The sequence below is a fragment of the Lithobates pipiens genome, unplaced genomic scaffold, assembly GCF_037356315.1.
Source record: "Lithobates pipiens isolate NorthernLeopardFrog02 unplaced genomic scaffold, aLitPip1_a1.2 Scaffold_16, whole genome shotgun sequence".
NCBI lineage: Eukaryota > Metazoa > Chordata > Amphibia > Anura > Ranidae > Lithobates > Lithobates pipiens.
Window position 1 is genome coordinate 628,808,261 of NW_027507748.1, and position 20,820 is coordinate 628,829,080.

Sequence of the window (20,820 nt, forward strand, 5' to 3'; positions counted from 1 at the left end):
GTCCTGGTGCTTCAAAAGTGTAATAGTCAACAAGTTAGATGTGTAATTTATGTTCCTATAACACATGATGGCGCTACATGCATGTTGGGCCTCTCTATGTGGCCAGGCTGTGAAAAAGTCCCACACATGTGGTATTGTAATACTCAGGAGGAGTAGTAGAATTTTTTGGGGGGTGTCATTTGTGGTATACACATGCCACGTGAGAGAAATAACCTATTACAATGACAATTTTGTGGAGAAAAAAAAAATGAAAAGTCTTAATTTTGCAAAGAATTGTGGGAAAAAAATTACATCAAAAAGCTCACTATGCCTCTTACTAAATACCTTGGAATGTCTACTTTCCAAAAAGGGGTCATTTGGGGGGTATTTGTACTTTCCTGATTTGTTCGGGTCACAAGAAGCAAGATAGGCCACCAGTACATCAGATGTGATCAATTTTGTGCGATTTGCACCACAGCTTGTAGACTCTCTAACTTTCACAAAGACCAAATAATATCCACTAATTTGGGTTATTTTTACCAGATATGTAGCACTATAAATTGTGGCCAAAATGTATGAAGAAAAATTAATAATTTGCATAATTCTGTCACAGAAACAAAGAAATATGCGTTTTTTTTTCTCCAAATTTTCGGTCTTTTTTCATTTATAGCGCAAAAAATAAAAACCCCAGAGGTGATCAAATACAACCAAAAGAAAGCTCTATTTGTGGGAAAAAAAGGACAAAAAATTAATTTGGGTACAGTGTTGCATGACTGAGTAATTGTCATTCAAAGTGTGAGAGCACCGAAAGCTGAAAATTGGTCTGGGCAGGAAGGGTGTTTAAGTGCCCAGTAAGCAAGTGGTTAAACCTCATTTGCCATGTAGTTACCCACCCCATTAATTTCTTCAGATCTTTTTTCAAGGTTTCCACATACTGCAGAGAAGTTATTGCCCTGCTTAGCTTAGTATCTGCAAATACAGAGATTGAACTGTTTACCCCATCCTCCAGGTAATTTATGAACAAAATAAATAGGACAAAAATTACCTCCAATAAATAGGATTGGTCCCAGCACAGAACCCTGGGGGACCTCACTACCCACCCCTGACTATTCCGAGTACTCCCCATTTATCACCACCCTCTGAACTCCCCGTTGTAGCCAGTTTTCAATCCATGTACTCATCCTATGATCCATGCCAACAGACCTTATTTTGTACAGTAAACATTCATGGGGAACTGTGTCAAATGCTTTTGCAAGATCTAGATACACCACATCTACGGGCCTTCCTTTATCTAGATGGCAACTCACCTCCTCATAGAAGATTAATAGATTGGTTTGGCAAGAACGATTCTTCATGAATCCCTGCTGATTACGGCTTATGATACCGTTCTCGTTACAAAAATCTTGTCTATAGTCCCTTATCATCCCCTTCCGAGAGCTTGCATACTATTGATGTTAGGCTAACTGGTCTGTAATTCCCAGGGATGTATTTTAGGCCCTTTTTAAATATTGGTGCTACATTGGCTTTTCTCCAATCAGGTGGTACCATTTCAGGCAGTAGACTGTCAGTAAAAATTAGGAACAATGGTCTGGCAGTTACTTGACTGAGTTCCCCAAGTACCCTCGGATGCAAGCCATCTGGTCCCGGTGATTTAAGATAAGCACTGCAGTTTTGGTTAATGAAGCCCCCCCACCGATTCCCTTGTGAAGACTGAGGAGAGGAATAAAATCAATACCTTCACCATCTCCCCATCCTTTGTAACCAGATGTCCTTCCTCATTCTTTATGGGGCCAATATGGTCTGTCCTCCTTTTTACTGTTTAGATACTTAAAGAATTTCTTGGGATTTTTTTTTGCCTCTGCCATGTGTCTTTCGTGTTCTCTCTTAGCCGCCCTAATTGCACCTTTACATTTTTGGTGCATTCTTTGTAAAGTCTGAATGCTGACGATGATCCCTCAACCTTGTATTTTTTGGAGGCCTTCTCCTTTGCTTTTATATGCATTTTTACATTGGAGTTAAGCCATCCAGGACTTTTGTTTTCCCTTTTAAATGTATTACCCATTGGGATGTATTGGCTAATGCCCTCATTTAATATGCTTTTAATATGCTCTTAAAGCAAACCAATCTCTCCTCCACGTTCTTTGTTCCTAAGATTTTATCCCAATTCATGCCTTCTAACATGGTTCGTAGTTTAGGGAAGTTGGCTCTTTTGAAATTCAGTGTCTTTGTATTCCCCTTATGTGTGATTTATACTAAAGGCAATTGATCTGCGACCACCATTTTCTAAACTGCCCCATATTTCCACATCCGTAATCAGGTCTGTATTGTTGGTAATCTGTAGATCCAGTAACGCTTTATTTCTAGTTGGTGCATTTACCATCTGAACCATGAAATTGTCCTGCAAGACATTTAGGAACTGGGGAGCCTTATGCCGCATACACACGATCGGAATTCAGGCCAGAAAAAGACAGATGAGAGCTTTTCATCGGAAAATGCGACCGTGTGTATGCTCCATCGGAATTTAGCTTTCCGAATTTCCGCCAGCCAAAAATTTATAGCATGTTCTCAATTTTCCCGACGGAAAAACTTTCTATCGGAAATTCTGATGGTGTGTATGCAATTCAGACATGCCAAAAATCACGCATGCTCAGATTCAACTACGAGACAGAAGCTATTGGCTACTGGCTATTGAACTTCCTTTTTCTAGTCACATTGTACGTGTTGTAGGACTTGTTCTAGGACTTGTTACTATTGTTACCTTGGGTTTATGCACTTTTGTCAACCTACTACTAATGCCCCCAAGACTACCCTCTGGAACATGTTCCGCACTGACTATCTCTACCTCTGGGCCCTCCCCCATCACCTAGTTTAAAAACCCTCTAACCTTTTGGCCATCTTTATGCCCAGCTGATCTGCACCCTCCTTGTTTAGGTGCAGTCCGTCCCTCTATACACACTAGTGATTAACTGAAAAGTCGGCCCAGTCCTCCAGGAACCCAAACCCCTCCTTTACTACACCAGCTCTTCAGCCACTTGTTTACTTTCCTAATCTCCCTCTGCCTTTCTGGTGTGGCTCAATGTACCAGTAGTAATCCTGAGACTACTACCGTGGAGGTCCTTTTCCTCAATTTAGCTCCCAAGTCCCTAAAATCATTCTTTAGGAGATTCCATCTGCCTCTGACTTTGTCATTGGTGCCAATGTGCACCATGACAGCTGGGTCTTCCCCAGCCCCTCCCAGTAATCTTTCCACAGGGGAATCCTTCCCACTCAGCCATTGTATTCTCCTGGCAGGGGAAGCCATCTCTGCCAGGAGAACACAGCGATTATTTCTAGCATCTATACTAGCTGCTAGCGATAATCACATGTAAAATCTGGCAGGCTGATTGTACTCGAGTTGATCGATCAACTTGGGTACATTTAGCCTGCCCGTGCATGGTTGGATTCTCTCCCGGTTCCTGCTGAACCAGCCGAGATTCGAATGGTCTATGGCTGGCCTAAGTCTAGCTAGTAGTAGCTATTCACATTCAAGTGAACTTGTTCTGTAATGTTAAAGATGTTTTGTTACTTCTCCAAACCACGTTTCTTTTAGTTCACACGAGTGTCAGAAAAATACCCCAGCATTTATATCCACACAGGTAGCACAGAAACATTGGAATTCCAGTATCCTTGGAATGTGTAGATGTTGGTTGTCCAAAAATAGGATGAGAGGCTGTGGCACTACCCTGTTCTAATACATAATCCCGATCTTGGTGTCATTTAGTCTGCATAGGTGTAATTTCCTGAATTTACATGGCTTTAGTTGTAAACTGCTGTCAAATGGCCAGTGAAGCATTCTATGTGGAAGACTGAAGGCATGGAAGGTCCCTACCCCTGTTCAGGAATGGTTGTTTTAGTTTGACGTAGATAGCCTTTTTCACATGAACTAGTTGTCATCTGTTCAAAATGTGCACCTGTTCTTTAAAGGGTGTTCCCTTTCCTTAAGATGTAACAATTGCCGAGTCTTGACCTGTATAATTTGTCCTCCTATATTGGGCCATTAATTTGTTGAGAGAAATTTTGATTCCCCAATAATGTAAAAGGTCTAAGCCTTTTACATTAAAAGGTCAGATCACAGGCGGTAATTCAAGCATCTAGACTTCCTGTGTAAATCTAAACACAGTGTCGCCTATAGATAGAAAAGTTTGCACACTTTCAATTTGCGAATGTCTGTAATGTTTGGTATCTGTTTACTTTTTCATTTATGGTTTTTAATTTATCCTCTTTTATATTTTACAAAAAAAAAAAAGAGTAATGTGTTGGTTTTTTTGCATTAAATAAAAAAAAAAAGAGTATTTTTTAAAAAAAAATTTAAAACTTCTGCACTTCTTCTGGTGTGACATAAACAAAATAAATAAAAAAAAAAAAAAAAAAAAAAAATCACAAAACTCCCACCAATTAATTCGCTGTGGCCTCTGCTTTTAAAAAATAATGGCTTGCGTTAACTGTAAACAAAAAAGGGTAAAAAAAAAAAAAAAACGACCTGGAGCTGAAGTGGATGTACAGTATATTATGCTGCCCATTAACCTTTGCTGTGAACATGGCATATTGGTGTTTCTTTTGAAGTGTACTTCAGAAGTCACTTGCACAGCCTAGAGATATGAGACTATAAACCATAAAGATGATGAATGGGAGACTCTATAAACTGTTCTGGTCTGTATTCAACTACTAGGCTTTACACTATGTCACTCATATCTCTGTTTCATTAGTAGGGCACAAGATACACTAAATTGTAAACCAAAATGCAATCATATCTCTGCTCTTTTAAAAAGAGGTTTATTTTACCACTACATGCTTTTAGTAAAAAAAAATAAAAAAGTTCTAAAAGCTTATTCTGGAGTTATTTTTTCCCACTCATCTGTACCCACGTAAAAAATAAAAAATAAAAATAAAATAAAATGGTACCCTAGAGTTTTTTTGTTTTTTTTTGAAAAACTAAGCCATAATTACCTGAAGTAGATTTAATGGTCTCAAACTGGAAGTATTTTTAATGCCAAAGGGCCCACCTGTTGAAGAAAAGTCTTTTGTTTAACATCAAAGCAAATCGGTTGAGGGATATATAGTTTTCATTGCAAAAAAAAATTAAAAATCTGGATCTTGTTTGAGAACAGCAAAAAATAAAAGAAACCTTGTGTTTATCCATTTCTTTTTGCCCGAAAGCATATATTTCTGGTGTTGTAGTGAAAGAATAATGTAAATATTTTTTTGTGAATATTTTTATGATCAAAGTTAATTTGTATTGTCAGTCACAATAATGTTTAAACGTGATATAACAATACATTCTATACATTTTTAATTAGGGGTATAGTTTTTTTTCCCTTAAGTCCTACTTTTTTTTTTTTTTTTTTTTTTTTTTTTTTTTAGATCAACCTTTTAAAGTAGAAGTAAATTTCCATCTTTTGCTTTTACCTATAGGCAAGCCTATAATAAGGCTTACCTATAGGTACTATAAATATCTCCCAAACGTGTGCCGTTTAGAAGATATTTACAATACATGCAGCCAGTGACATCACTCACGTCATCGCAAATCTGGCCAGTCACAAAGCCGGAGAACGCGAACCTGGAAGCAAGAAGGGTGAAGATGCTTCTCGGCATAGGAGGGCTTCCTTGTAAGGCAAGTTTAATATGATGTGCCAGGATGTGATGCACACTAGCACATTATGACATTACTCTGCAGGTTCCCAGAAAAAAATAAAAAAATAAAAATAAAAATCGGTTGTAAACCACTGGCTCTTAACATAACTGTTTACAACTTGCTTGTGTGTAGACATATGTGAACAATCTTTTATAATACTGATATATCAAATGTGATAGTGTCAGAAGGCATTTATGAAAACATCTCTGGAGAAAGATCCTTACACATTTTGTGTAGAACTGAAAATTAGCAACAGTTTTTTCCCCAATGGCAATGGCTGCATTTCAGATAGAACTACTAAATACAAATACGTAGCTAAAAAGATATGTATGTATGTATGTATGTATGTATGTATGTATGTATGTATGTATGTAATGTTACTAAAATGTAAAAAAAATTTCACTAAAGTGTAAAAATTGCAGAAGAAATCTGGCATCGAATTATGAACCTAATTGCATCATTTTTATTTTAAGGCATATAAAAGAAAGCTCCTTTTTTCTGGCAAATAGTGACTTTCTTAATTTTGTGTGTGGTATTCAGAATGAAATCAAAACCGATCTAAATATCTGCATAAATGTTCACAATTTTCAGAGCACAATAATACCAAACCGCCACCAACAACTAAATGATACTAACCTGCCTGAGAGGCAGACTGCATGGCAGCCGGCAATGTGCCTGGCATTGTACCTGGCACCAGGCCTCCTGGAGGTAAAATGCCACTCAGATTTATCCCTGCGGGGGCTATGGCACCAGTACTACACCCCAGCATGGTATTTGAGCCACTCATCAATGCCTGTGGGCCACTGTAGAACAGGAAAGAAAGTAATATTAATTGGTACAGAAGTTTGTGGAGTAAAAGGGACACTAAATGCAAAGAGGAAACTAACATGTTAGGTTAATTCACCCAATTGCCTAATTCACCAATGGCTCTTTTCTAATTTTAAATGTTTTTTTTTTCTCTAAACATTGTGCCCAATACAATCATTCCCATAGATTTCCTTAAATCCATTGTCCAGTGTTGTCCTGATTTGCATATGGTCATACGTAAACCTGAATTTTTTTTCTCTAAAGCACAATTCCAGAAAGTCAAAGTCCATATTTTGTCTAAACGTAGACTTATTTTTAATAATGTGATTTGCAAGCAATTTATTAATAACTTGATGCTTACGAGCACCTTAGCTAAGCAAAGAAAAAGGGATAAAGATGATTGTATTTAACCACAAGTCACAATTTTTTTTAGTCTAGGTAATTTTAATATAGAAGATACTCATTCTTCCTTGCAACCAAAAATGAAAATGCAAGATCAAAAACCAAAATATAAAACCAAACTTTTGCTGGGAATTTCCATTTGATCCAGGGACAATCAGATTGCCTCTTGAGGGATCAGGTAGGAATTTTTACCCCTGCTGTAGCAAATTGGATCATGCTTTCCTGGAGTATTTTGCCTCCTCTGGATCAACTGTGGATGTAGGATTGTGTATATGATACTGTATGATTTTTTTTTTTTTTTTTTTATTGGTTGAACTTGTGTCTTTTTTTCAACCTAACAATGTAACTATGAATTTAAAAGATAACACAAATGTGCAACACAATAAATATTACTTTATACAGTGCATACTAGAAATACTAGGATTGTAATGCCCTAGCTTCACAAGTTACTAATTAACCAATACTACCCTTAACTGACATATTACCCTTAAAGGATAAGTTCACCTTTGGGAACATGTTACATGTCCCACTTCCACTTATTTTTAGGATGGATCATGTAACATGTTCCCAATGCTGCAGCTGCTACCCACTGCCTCCCTCCCTGGGGCAGCAGTACAGGAAGACGTTTCCTGTACTAGCTGTCACTTTTTAAAATCAGCAGGGCTCCACCCAACCACACACCCACGTCATTCTGTCACACAGCTCTGTGCATGAATGAAGTACAAGCCATGTATTGTGGTTGTTAGCTTTTAGTTCTCGATGAACTACCATGGCGCCGAGCAGCACCATTGTAGTTCATAGATTTTTTTTTTTCCTGTCAGTGCATTTGCTTGCCCATATAGGATATACAGGTACACAGATATACCGACAGATTGGAAAGAGACATGCATGGCACCAGTGATCTTCTGAATGCTGGTGCAATGCTTTACAGGCTCCAAAAGAATAAAAAATAAATACATTTACTTGCAAAAAAAGTGCATTTATTATTTTTTCTAAAAAGGTGAACTTATCCTTTAACTACTAAAATTCTGTTTTCTTAATGACAAAGTTGAAAAAGTATGCTGAAATAATTCTGAAGATATTTATTTTCTTAGGTTTTTATAGATGAATTTGGAAGTGACTGAGAAAGTTAGTAGACTAAAACCAACTTGAAGCTAGCAAATCTACTTGTTAAAACCAAGATGTGATCTGTGTTACACAACATAGTAAGGTAGAATATATAGAATATAAAATACAAGTTAAAATATAAACTGCATAGTGATATAAAAGAGGTACAATATAGGCTCTAAAAAACTCTCAAAGAACTCCTGCACTAAAACTGCATGCCTTGGAAGCTCAGATCGGTTGGCATACTCTCTTTATAGGAATACCAACCAACCAACCTTTAGTAACTCTAAATGAACAGATATAAGTTATGGATGGCCTCACAATATAATATTAGGTTACAATTGAAACGTTACAACAAGCACCTTCATCCCAAATAAGTACGAGATAAATTGTTGAAAAGATCTGGTCCCCAACCAGAAACATCAACCAAAGAGAAAGAGCGAGGGGACTATTACGGTGCGATTCACAAGGTATAAAACATTAAAGAAACAGACATAAAAATATATATCAATTTATTTAAGTAAAAAAACATTTGACAATACAGATGGTCCACAAATGGTGTAAGAAATGACGTATTTCGACTAGTTTCGCTTTTCAGCTTCCTCAGGAAATACATATGTCTAAAAATATATGTAGAAATCACAGTTAGGTATACGGTTAACGGTAATATGTTATCAAAAGATATGATGGAGAAAAGTACAAAGTTACAATATGGAAGAAACATTGCACAGGGACTTACCCAAACACCCGTGCCCCCGAAACGGCTCAGGTAACCAGGGAGAGTCTCCCCCGGCGAATGGGAGAGGTATTGTACCTGACACAAGCCGAGATCTATATATAGAGATATTTATATTGAATCATGGTTTATACTTGTCATAAGACTTTTCTTGGGTGACACCCATGTGTGAGATTTATCTCCATCACCAGGGGTAAAACAGTGTAATTAGAAAATATTAGATGCGCCATTGAGGTGAAACAAGCCATCGCTGATTGTCGCCGCGCGCGTGCGCTGTAGAACCCCTGACCCCGTGCGCCTGGCGACGCGGTGCCGGGGTCAATTAGCGGGGTTGAGAGGTATTTATGGCGGTGTTCCACTGGTACCCTGACACGCCGAGCTGATCCAGAGAACCTCCAGGGGTCACACTGCGGGTGGTGAGTGAGCATGTTCCAGATAGGGAATCACACTTGCATATTGAAATACATATACATTAATGCATTACCATGCTTTTGTTTTACGCAGATACTATTTATACCCTAAGTGCCCTAATAATTTCTGGACGTTCCTCCATCTCGCATACTGATCCCATTAATGAGGATGAGTTCTTTGTCCATCCGAGGATGGACAGCCTCATGTCCTTCTCTGGGTCTTAAAGACATGAAACTGCCTAACCCACTGGTAACTCCACTGGTAAGTCCCTGTGCATTGTTTCTTCCATATTGTAACTTTGTACTTTTCTCCATCGTATCTTTTGATAACATATTACCGTTAACCGTATACCTAACTGTGATTTCTACATATATTTTTAGACATATGTATTTCCTGAGGAAGCTGAAAAGCGAAACTAGTCGAAATACGTCATTTTTTTACACCATTTGTGGACCATCTGTATTGTCAAATGTTTTTTTACTTAAATAAATTGATATAAATTTTTATGTCTGATTCTTTAATGTTTTATACCTTGTGAATCGCACCGTAATAGTCCCCTCGCTCTTTCTCTTTGGTTGATATTTCTGGTTGGGGACCAGATCTTTTCAACAATTTATCTAAATGAACCGATATAGAACCAAGTGCCTTTTGATAAGTAGAAAAATTACATTTTGTTTCCACAGAAAATCTAGCCTATGAGCTCAAAAAAACAAAACAAAAAAACCCACACACAATAATGTTTATAAAATTATACAAATAAGTGATCAGACTATGCACGTTAAGTATTTACATATTCCAAACAAGCAGTAACCGCACTTTAGAACAAGCACTCATTTACTTCTATAGCTGTAGGCAATAGAGAAATTTATCATCAAATTGTATAACAGAAGCACTGAAACCTATGCTTTTACTGCCTATTGCACCGGGATTTCGGCAGCCTGAGTCCACTAATGTACACATAATTGTGTTTCTAAGCTGTCAGAAAACCTGACTGAAACCTGCCTTTAGAAGCTTTGTTGTGATGTCTGTGAATGAATCACTTCACAGTGAATGCAGCTAGATAGGTAAGTGAGGGTTTTGTTTTAAAAGCACTTTTGCTGTGTGTGTAAATGTTAAAAGAATTACCCCATACACTGGGGGGGGGGGGGGGGGGAGGGGCTCCCCTCCCAAGGTTTAAATGCATGGTTTTGTCTAGGGGAACAGCTAGAATTACCTTAAAGTGATTGTTATTCTTACAGGTAAAAAGAACGAGCCTTTACAAACGTTATACTTATCTGCTCTGTTGCAGTGGATTTGCACAGAGCAGCCTGGATCCTCCCTCCTGTTCAGTACCCCCATAGCAAGCAGCTTGCTATGGGGGTACCCGAGCTGAGTCACAGCTCCATGTGTCTATTCAGACATGGAGCCCAGCCCCTCTCTCCCCTGATTGACAGCAGCAGGAACCATTGATGCTGCTTCTGTGTCTCAGCCAATCAGGAAGGGGAACATGGATGGCTGTGACACTCGTTGACCTCGCTGGACAGAGATGGACCTCGGGTAAGTATTAGGGGGACTGATGCACACAAGGCTTTTTATCTGAATGCATTCAGATAATAAAAAAACCTTCTGCCTTTACAAACCATTTAACGCTCTGCATCCTCAATTACAATCCAGGACTGCTATTGAAGGTGAGAGCAGTGGGCTCCCCATTGCAAGTAATTTCTTTCCCCCAAATTTCACTTTTAATGTCCATAGTCTGGGCACAGATGCACTTTAAGTTAAGCAAACTTAGAATCTCAGATTCCATCATTTAATGTTCCTTTAAAAGGAAAACCTAATTTCTCCCCATTAGCATTAGTGTATTACAGGATAAGTTCCCCTTTCATGACATGTTACACCCGGCCACGTCACTCACTCACTGTTCTCTGAATGGAAAACTAAAAGTAGCAACAGCCTTATTGGCTGTCGGCTTGTAGTTCTCAATGAACTACCACGGCGCTGTGAGCACTGTGATAGTTCATTGATTCTGTCAGTATGTATTGGCTTGCTCGTATGTGGTACGAGCAAGCCTATACAATGACTGAGCTGCAGGAGACCTGCATGGCATCAGCATTCTGCCGATCGCTGGTACAATGCTTTCCAGGCTCCTGCAACAAATTAAAAATAAATGCACATTTTTTTACCTGCAAAAAAATGTGCATTTATTATTTTTTGTCAAAAGATGAACTCATACTTTAAAGTTTCTAGAAGTATGTTCAGTTGGCTAGAGGCATCACTTCTATTAGGCATTACCAGTAGACTAGTGTGTCAAAAAGTACTCATTTGACTGGAGACCAAACATTATGTAAATGCCCTGTATGCACATTTACTATAAAAAGGGAAGTAAAGTGGCTTTCCCACTTGCATTTGATAAAATATATTTTCTATGGAGAGAGTTAATTAGAGGAGTTGAGAATCTTTCCTTTTAAAATTGTGTGATTATCTAATCATACGAAAAGCAAATCCCTGCTCACTTTCAGTACCCAATCATGTGCAAATGAAATAAGTAAACATGAATTTGTTTTTCACATGAATAGATAAGAATCTTCACTCAATATAGTTAACTACTTTAATAAATATGCCATTATCCATGTCGGCGCTGGATGATCGTGTAAGGATCCTTCTTCTGGGTGTCCACATCATTGCCTATATGATGTGGTCAGTTGCCACTAGGAAGTAACAAAAAAAAAAAAAAAAAAAAGAGCCCACGGGAGTGAAAGGGATCAGCCAGCGAGGCTTACAAGTGGCACTGAATTAGAGGTCCCTGAAGGAGGAATTAGGGTCAGAGAAGGATATTAATTTGGGAGATTCAGGCAAGTATAATGGACTTTACCAGATAAGAAAAATTTTACTCTGGGAAAGAAAGAGTTGGAGGGAAGGATGGGTAAAAATGTATTTTTGGGTGGAATTGAGCTTTAATCATCTAATTAAAGGCATTAGGGTAAGTTTTGTTATTAAAACATAAGAAAAGGGGCAAAGGGATCATAACATGTGTGTTAAACTTTAATTTAATTGAACACTGTATATCATTGATTGTGTCTACAAGACAAGCAGGCAAAACTAATTATGACAAGTTGATGAGTAAGCCCTAATATGTTTATAAAAATCTTTCCAATTTTTAAGTACTTGCAGTAACCAAAGCATAAATTTGTTTAGTCTCTCTGGCATAAGCTGATAAAATAGGATCTGTGATTGGTTCCCAAGCATCACTGTATAATGCAATTTTTTGTGGTGTTATACATCCAACAATGTATACATTATTGTTCACGACACTAAATATTTCAGCTAAACAAATTGTGACCACACAGTAGCGGTTGCAAATAAAAAAAACAAAAGCAGGGAGCAAAAGAGTTAAAACAGAAGAGTAAGATGCATGAAGGAATCTAAAAAGGAGAGACCCACTGAAACATTTGTACACTGCAATGGAAGAGAACCAGAGAAGCACAGAGGATGTACATGAAATGCAGAAATAAAGGGAACACTGTCAGAGAGGAGAAATGTTTATTTATTAAAAAGAAAAGATACTCAAGTGTTCTAAAAGTTGTAGAAAAAGAAGACCAGAGAAGAGAAAAGCAATGTACGTTTTATTGATGACAATGTACTGCACTGCTGTATAACACAAATCAACAGAAGTCTAAGGAAGAAAAATGAGAAGCGTTTGCATTGTCTGAGCACTGTCCTAAAACTCCAAGTCACTTACATCTCCCCCCAACAATCACAGAAGATACGCAATTTTTATCTTTCTGAAGATATTACAAATGTGTTCAGTATTTTTATTACACAATATGTCTTGGTTATGAGTGTTAATACTATACCCATGATGTTCTGCTGCACACAAAATCAATGGTAATTTCCTTTAAATTGTATGATACAGACTGTTTCCTTCATTGAACGCAACTTGGCAATACATTTAGGGGAATGCTGCAGGTCTAAACAAGGCTCAGCCATAGGAAAAGTGCTCATGGTGCAAGACATTGGTCCCTTGAGGCCGGTTTGATTGAAAGGATTACTGGACCATATACTCAGTCCTCAATCTCAATCCAGAAAAAGGAACTGGAGGTCTGGGATACTGTAATTTTAAACTAGGGTGTATAATTGACCCTTTACTTTGCCCATCTATGGCAAAGTAAAAGAGTCATTTAAAGCTCAACGCTGAAAACTACAGGGGGAGGTTATAAAACCAGTCATGCTGCACAAGGAGATACACAGTGTCTTTATCATAGAAAACGCCTGCATAGGGTCAAAGTGCAGATGTTTCATGATGGATTATTGCACATTATTGTGACTATTGTGCTCTGCTTGGATCTGTTCGCTGATCCCCGTTGAGCAGGAGGATGGTTGGTCCACATCTGCTTATGCAGAGCAGACACAGCCCACTCTCCTCTATGGACAGTTGGATGTAAACAGACCGCCTGTCCATTTACACCCTAATGCCATCCGAGCCACTGGGCAGAAGGAGCACATCTGTCTGCTTTTAGCTGTTCGGATTGGATGTCAGTGGATGTAAACAGACACATGTTTACACCTGCTGTTTCATAGAGGAGAATGGAGGGTTTGATCAGGTATGCCTGAAAAACTGACAGGCGGACCCAATAGGTCCACTCGTGTGAAAGGGGCCTAAAAATTCTCACGGCACCTGCATCTGGACAATATTCATGTTGCCTGAAGTTCAGCTTTACCTTCCTCACCTCCCAAGCAGCTTACACTCACCTTTCTTCAACCCTCCACAATTTAATTTACATACTGGGACTGAGAAAATAAATCCCTGTGCAACTTCACTTACACGGGACTATGGGCTCCTTTCCTGCTTCCCTGTGGTGGTGTAGGCCAATCATATGGCATTGGTGCTGTCACATGACATGAGAGAGGTGGAGTAAATCACATGTTCATTCATACCCGGGTATTTCTTTTCACTCTTGGCAGAACTGAACAGAGCAGTGGTGGAGAGATTGAAAGGAGAGTGTATGCAGCTGAGGAAAGGAGGTGCTACATGATCCTTGTACCTTGCTGTGCATGGGCAAAGGAAAAGGTTACATTTGAGAATAGGACATTGGAATGGACAGAAGTGGTGGTCACATGATTCAGCATTAAATAACATATAGACTACTTGTTCTACAAGACCTTCTCAAAATTAGTTTTTACAAAACCCAATGGTCATCTTGATGTGATTAAAGTACCGGCAGGACAAAATGTGAAAAAAAGAAAAAGAAACATTTCTTATGGCAGTGTCTTAATGTGAAACATATCCCACTGCTGCTCTTCTGTCATTTCAACAAGTCGAGACTGAAACCATAAAATTCTTGTCACATTATCAACAATAGCAAGAGTAATAAGTAAAGTTAAATGTTGTACCATAACGCTTCTCAACCCCAACCACAGACCCGAAAACCACTGTAAATTTCATAAAAGTTGGAAAGAAGAAAGTGACTGTACTGCTTAATTTATCCCATTTCCAACTGACAGTAGGAATATAATCTCTAAAATATGATAGGTAGTTCTGAGCAGCACATATGCTTCTGAAACAAAGAATTCATCCACTTTTTCCTAAATATAAAAATATTTCTGAAGAAAAACAATGCAGAGCACAGAACCTTATCTGTTAAAGAGATGCAAAAGCTGCAGTGTGTCAAGATGAAGGGAACTTACCATCCAACTACATTGATGATATTAAGTCCAGCAGGATTTGTCATAACTTGGGTGGATGCAGTTCCAGTAGTAATAGATGTTACCATGGTAGACAGTGGAATGGTCATTACAGGTAACCCCTGACTCAGAGACATTTGCTGCTGAGCAAACGGTGCTATCAATGTAGGCTGCTGTGAACTAAAGCTTGAGTCTTGGGGTGTGGGGGTGACAGAAGGAGTGATAGGAGCGGAGCTGGAAACATCGGGTGGATGCGGTGTCGATGATGGGGTGTTGGTTGGTGTAGGAGTAGATGGTTTGGGTGTTCCAGATCCTGCTCATTGAGAAAAATAAAAGAGCACTAGTACAAAAACACCATGCTTAATAAAAAATAGTGATGAAGATTAATATAGAATTATTAATAAGTAAGAACTTCAAAGATGCGACACACTTGTTTCACAAGGGCAAGACAACACAGACTTGCTACAAAAAGACGAAAAGAAAACACCTCATTAACAGGTCGCAAATGCTTCAAACCCATTTAATAGCAAAACAAATCATAGAAATATAATGCTTTGTTAGTCGAGCCAAATATCGGCAGTTGAAGCAAACATTCTCATTTTCCAAACAAAAACTTAACATTTAAAAAAAAAATTTAAATAAATAAAATTAACATGTTTGTATTTCTCTTTCTTTAAAAATCATTGTCAATCAATGCAGCTTTTCCAAATCCAGACACAGGCAACAATAAAAGCCTACCTGAACTTCCAGTTTAAATCAGCTAAATACATTGCAGATGTATTGAAAACAAAAAGGTGGACTTGAAGCCCAGTCCTTGAAATAGAGCTGTGCAATATTCCCATACTCTCCAGATGGTTTGTTTTAAGTGCACTTATTTGTTCCCTTCTCTGTATTACATGCCAACATACACAAATTTTGGATGACTAGATGGTATTGGGTAAGCTTGTTACCATGTTTAGGGGATTGGGCGCTGTCTGTATGCATACTTTATTGTCAATGTTTGTTGTTGGTCTCTAATAAACATTAAACAAAAAAAAAAAAAGAAAACAAAAAAAGGTGTAGAAAGCCTTAGAGCCGGTTCACACAGGGGCAACACGACTTCCAGCTTGACTTTGGGAGGCAACTTGGACACAACTTGAGTATAAATCACAGCACGACTTGAGGTAAATTGAAGTTGCCTCCAGGACAGGGGACTTTGCCAGTGGCCAATCACATAATAATCAGCTCTGTGGGAGGGAGGGGTTTGCCTAGAAAACAATTTTTACTTCCTGGAAAGTTGCTTCAGTTAAGACGGGATCAGACTTGGAGGCGACTTCCATTGAAATCAATGGGTACAAGTCGCTTAGAAGTCTGATTGAAGTCGTACAGGAACCTTTTCTGAAGTCGGACCGACTTCAGTAGTGTACATTAAGACGGCTCCATTCACTTCCATTGATTTTCTCAACCGCGTGACTTGAAGTCGGATCCCAGGTCGCCCCTGTGTGAACCGGCTCTTACAATTTGTTTTCTTTAGAAAGCAGCCACAGACGGAATAGGAAAGTCTATCCCTGGCAGCAAGCTACTGAGAGGGAAGCAAGGGTCCTATTTGCAAGGGTCCAATACACCTCCATACTTAGTCAGAGCTAGATCTCTCCAATTATAAGGAAACTAAAGATTTGTCAAATGCACAACTATAGTTCTGATGCACAAGGGAGCAAGTCAAAACTTTGCAGAGAGATCACTGCCTCCACACAGAGTGCAAAGGTCATTCTCTACAGTATGCTGTCAGTGGACTGACTTTAGCATTTAGTGTGTTGCTGTTTTTTTTTTTTTTTTTTTTTTTTTTTTTAACGAAAGTGAATTGTACACTGTGAATATCTTTTATTTATATGCAGTTGGAAAGTATTTAGCTGATGTAAATTGAAAGTTCAATTGGGCTTTATAGTAGAAGCCCACCAAACACTGATATCAAAGTTTTGTGCTGCACACCATTGGGTTCTATCGGCTATGTATATTAGCTTTAAATAAGTATTACTTCTCTAAAGGATTATATTGATGGGCGTTCTAGACAAATGCTGCATTTTACATTTAAGCACGTGCATGCATTTGAATGAAAAATAAAGCATTTTGTAGAAAAGGCTGTGTTTGGTTTGATATACTTTGCCTGCAACTCAAATGCAACACAATCGGGCATGCTGCATCTGGGAGTAGATCACATTTCACTATTGATTTAAATTGTTACTAAACCCACAACAGTAAAATCAACCTGTATATGCAGTAAAGCAGTGTTTCTCAACTCCAGTCCTCAAGGCGCCCCAGCAGGTCATGTTTTCAAGATGTCCCTCAGATGAAACAGCTGTGGTAATTACTAAGACAATGAAGCTGATCAAATCACCTGTGCAAAATAATGGGAAGCCTCAAAACATGACCTGTTGGGGCGCCTTGAGTACTGGAGTTGAGAAACACTGCAGTAAAGCATGCTTGTTATACTCACTGTGGAACTTAAGGGGTTAATTCTGTGCATTGTGCAAGAAAGGCTGTTTGAGACGGTCTTCTCTGATTCTCCCCTTCTTTTACTGTCCCCAATCCATCTTCTGACAGTATAGAGCCTTGGTGGCACTCTGCACATGCTAAGTTTGGTGTGTATTGCTAGAGTTTATGGTGCATAAACATAGGGTGCATGTAATCAGAACAGGGCCAATTACCACTGTCCAGAGGGTTAGGGGTCCTGCAGCCTCATAGGACTATTCAAGACTAATTTTAACTAGCCACTGATTGAAATCAAAAAAGACTGCTATATACTGCTGATGAGAAAAGATATTTAGCAGTTTATATTTACCTAAAACAATTGAATTGCCATGTTCTGTGTACAGTGGGAGACCAGATATAGTGGGTTTAGTAACACTTTAAGCAACGTGGTCACTTTCCCTATCAATACATAGAAGCAGTTGTTTGACAACATTGCTTTATAAACTGAAGCAGGACAAAACTATATGTTGTCATGGAGTGGGAGAGGGGTGAATTTGAGGTAATATGGGAAGCTTCTGTTATGGTCATTGAATGTGATAAACCCACAAGGTGGCACAATCTAACTGTATCCATACAATACTGAGTCATCAGGTTTGGGTGGTCTTACTCTTTAAATCCAATTAATGTCTCATTTAAATGCCAATATTGCCTGCAACACACATCATTACAAAGGCTTGGCTGACTTCAATGCAACCAAAGTATTTTAAAAAAATAATATATATGGAAGTTGCAATGACCTGTAGTCATTTTGCACATATCCAGCAGCTTTGATGTATTCAAAGTTTAATACCTGTGAGGCAATATTAAATATATATATTAAAACATAAAAATGATTATATAAAGTAAATATAGTTTAAAAAGCCAATACTGGGTTTTTGTCAACTACTTGACATGCTGTGAGGTTTTACACATACAAAAAAACAATAACGCTTAGCTTATTTTCTCTTTAAAATCAGCAGCTTCTAAAAATTCAATCCCAAAAAAAAAGTAGAAATAAAAAAATACACTGTATTTCCTTTTGTCACACTGAATACCTGGTTTGCATTGCATTCTTTTTTAAAGCATAAAAACACAAGTCATTCTAGCAATTTTCCATTATAAATACGTACACACAAAGGGTGCATACAGCGAAAAGGATAAAACAAAATATATAAGCGTATATCAAAATAAAAAACACACAATTACATTAAAACACAAAATACATACAGTTAACAGAACATATTGCTATCAAGTCTACAAGGCTTTTACAAGCATTAAAGAGCGCACACAAGCATACACGTTGGTGTCACCAATCCATTAGAAAGAAGGGTTTAATCTTGGAGCCCTCTACATCAAAGGCCTATGGAGATTTAATGGAGAATTTAGGGCGTGACTCACTTTGTGATGAGCTGGCTGGTGACATAGCGGCTGGCGAGAGCATGCTGACTTGATTAAGGTCCACGGACTGTTTTCGAGAGATACTTGGTGGTTTAGATGGAGGAGGGGTTGTAGATTTTAGGTGGCCACTCGCCTGTAGGGGACTAAATATATTACCTGAAAAAAAAGCAAAAAAAACAAAAAAAAAATCGAAACGACGAAAAAAAAAAAAAAAAGGATGTACTAAAAACCATCAACGCACTATTGAAGCAGTAATTCCTAGCAAGTTGGACACTGGGTGTGTAATACATGCCTAGAAGGACTTCATCAAAGTCCACCAGTCACGTGCAGTATGTCTTGTCCTTGTGCCCTGATACAACTCCTAACCCTCTTACACTTGCCAGCAATTACTGACAGTCAGAAGTTGCTGTGTAAATGCAGCAGCTGTAGAAGAGGTTGTTCCTTCTGTATCTATTCTGTTTATTATATACAGTATAAGGGATAAGCTTTAATCTGCAAATGAGTTCAGTTAAAACAACCTGACAAGTAAAAATAAGTGCAGTTTTTTTTTCGTTTTGTGTTTATGCATCGCATGAAAAATAAACATTTTTTTGACAGACAGCATTGCAGAATGAAAGCCTTGCTTTTCCTAAAAAAAAAGAAATATATATATGCATTACATATATCTTATTTAAAGCGGAGTTCCACCCTGACATTTAAAAAAAAAAAAAAATTTTTTTAAGTCAGCAACTACAAACACTGTAGCTGCTGACTTTTAATAAGGACACTTACCTGTCCAGGAAGCCCGCAATGTCAGCCCCCCAAAGCCGATCCGTCCATCGGATCGGATGCAGGTGCCACCACAGTAGCTAAGGGAAACCAGAAGTGAAGCCTTCAGGCTTCACCGCCAGTTTCCTACTGCGGGGGGAAGGAGGAGGGGCAGAGCCAGAAGAGGACATGAAGTACCTCGTTTATCACTAAGGTAAGTGAAAAAAATAAAAAAAAATAAAAATAGCGGGGAGGGATGGTCTTTCCTTTAAGAAAAAGTTCAAAAGTTGGGTGGAACTACGCTTTAACCAATTGCCACCGTACTCCTACTTGAGGCAGTTGGCAGAGCGGTTCTCCTGCACCGGATCATGTACCTAGTGCGTAATCTGGCACTCCTGGGTAGGGGGAGCGTGCCTCCAGGACTGTAGCTGTGCTGTGATTAGACACAACACAAGCCGATAAGCGGGTGCCAGCCAATGGATGTCCACCATCGAGAAAAGACACAGAACAGAGCTCTGCCTAAATCCACAAGGCAAATCTCTGTTATGTCAGCAGGGATGTGGTGGATTTTGTTTCCCTTCTAAGCAGGTAATAAAATCCACCACATCCCTTAGCAAAAACAGCCCACGTAGTACACACACATACACGCATTTAACCCTTCAATTGCCCTCAGATGTTTAACCCCCTCCCTAGCCAGTGTCATTGGCACAGTGACAATGCATATTTTTAGCACAAATGTGTCAATGGTTCCCATGAAGTGTCAAGAGTGTCAGATTGCTGCAATATTGCAGTTCTGCTATAAGTCACTGATCGCTGTCATTACTAGTATAAAAAAAAAAAAATCCAGTATATATCCCATAGTTTGTAGACGCTATAACTTTTGCGAAAACCAATCAATATACGCTTACTGGGAATTTTTTTTACCAAAAATATGTAACAGAATACATATGGACCTAAATTTTTTTAAAGAAATTTGATTTTTTACATTTTTAATTGGCTATATTTTATAGAAAGTAAAAAATGTTGTTTTCTTTCCCCAAAACTGTCAGCCTTTTCTTGTTTATAGCACAAAAAATTAAAAAGCCAGTGGTAATAAAAACACCACCAAAAGAAAGCTCTATTTGTGGGGGAAAAAAAAATCATATATATTTCATTTGTGTACAGTGTTGAATGACTGCGCAATTGTCAGTAAAGTAAGATAATAAGAAGCACTGAGTAAACCGTGACCTGTGACCCCACTGGTCACGGACAGAAATAAAAACTGACAAAAAAAGCAAGTGTTCAGTTTCAAGTGGATGCAGTTGTGTTGAATCACCAGCCGTTTCCAAATCTGCCAACCATGTAGGCTATTAAGAATTCAAATAAGGGAGTCAGAGTCTCAGTCTCTGCAATGGAAAATATCTTTCTGATAACA

At 38.4% G+C, this 20,820-nt stretch overlaps 1 protein-coding gene across 8 annotated transcripts in view; it reads right to left on the reverse strand.

Annotated features, from left to right (window-relative positions):
* Nucleotides 1-20,820, reverse strand: part of SUPT20H (SPT20 homolog, SAGA complex component) — a 155,709-nt gene that overhangs the window by 44,535 nt on the left and 90,354 nt on the right. For 7 of the 8 annotated variants that reach the window (XM_077484162.1, XM_077484159.1, XM_077484160.1 and 4 more), the window contains exons 18-21: nucleotides 18,660-18,815; nucleotides 14,778-15,087; nucleotides 6,287-6,453; nucleotides 4,966-5,021 (exon numbers count right to left, since the gene is read on the reverse strand). In XM_077484162.1, the coding sequence (XP_077340288.1) occupies nucleotides 4,966-5,021; nucleotides 6,287-6,453; nucleotides 14,778-15,087; nucleotides 18,660-18,815 (689 nt within the window). The remainder of the gene's footprint in view (nucleotides 1-4,965; nucleotides 5,022-6,286; nucleotides 6,454-14,777; nucleotides 15,088-18,659; nucleotides 18,816-20,820) is intronic. The other variant, XM_077484157.1, reaches the window with a different exon arrangement.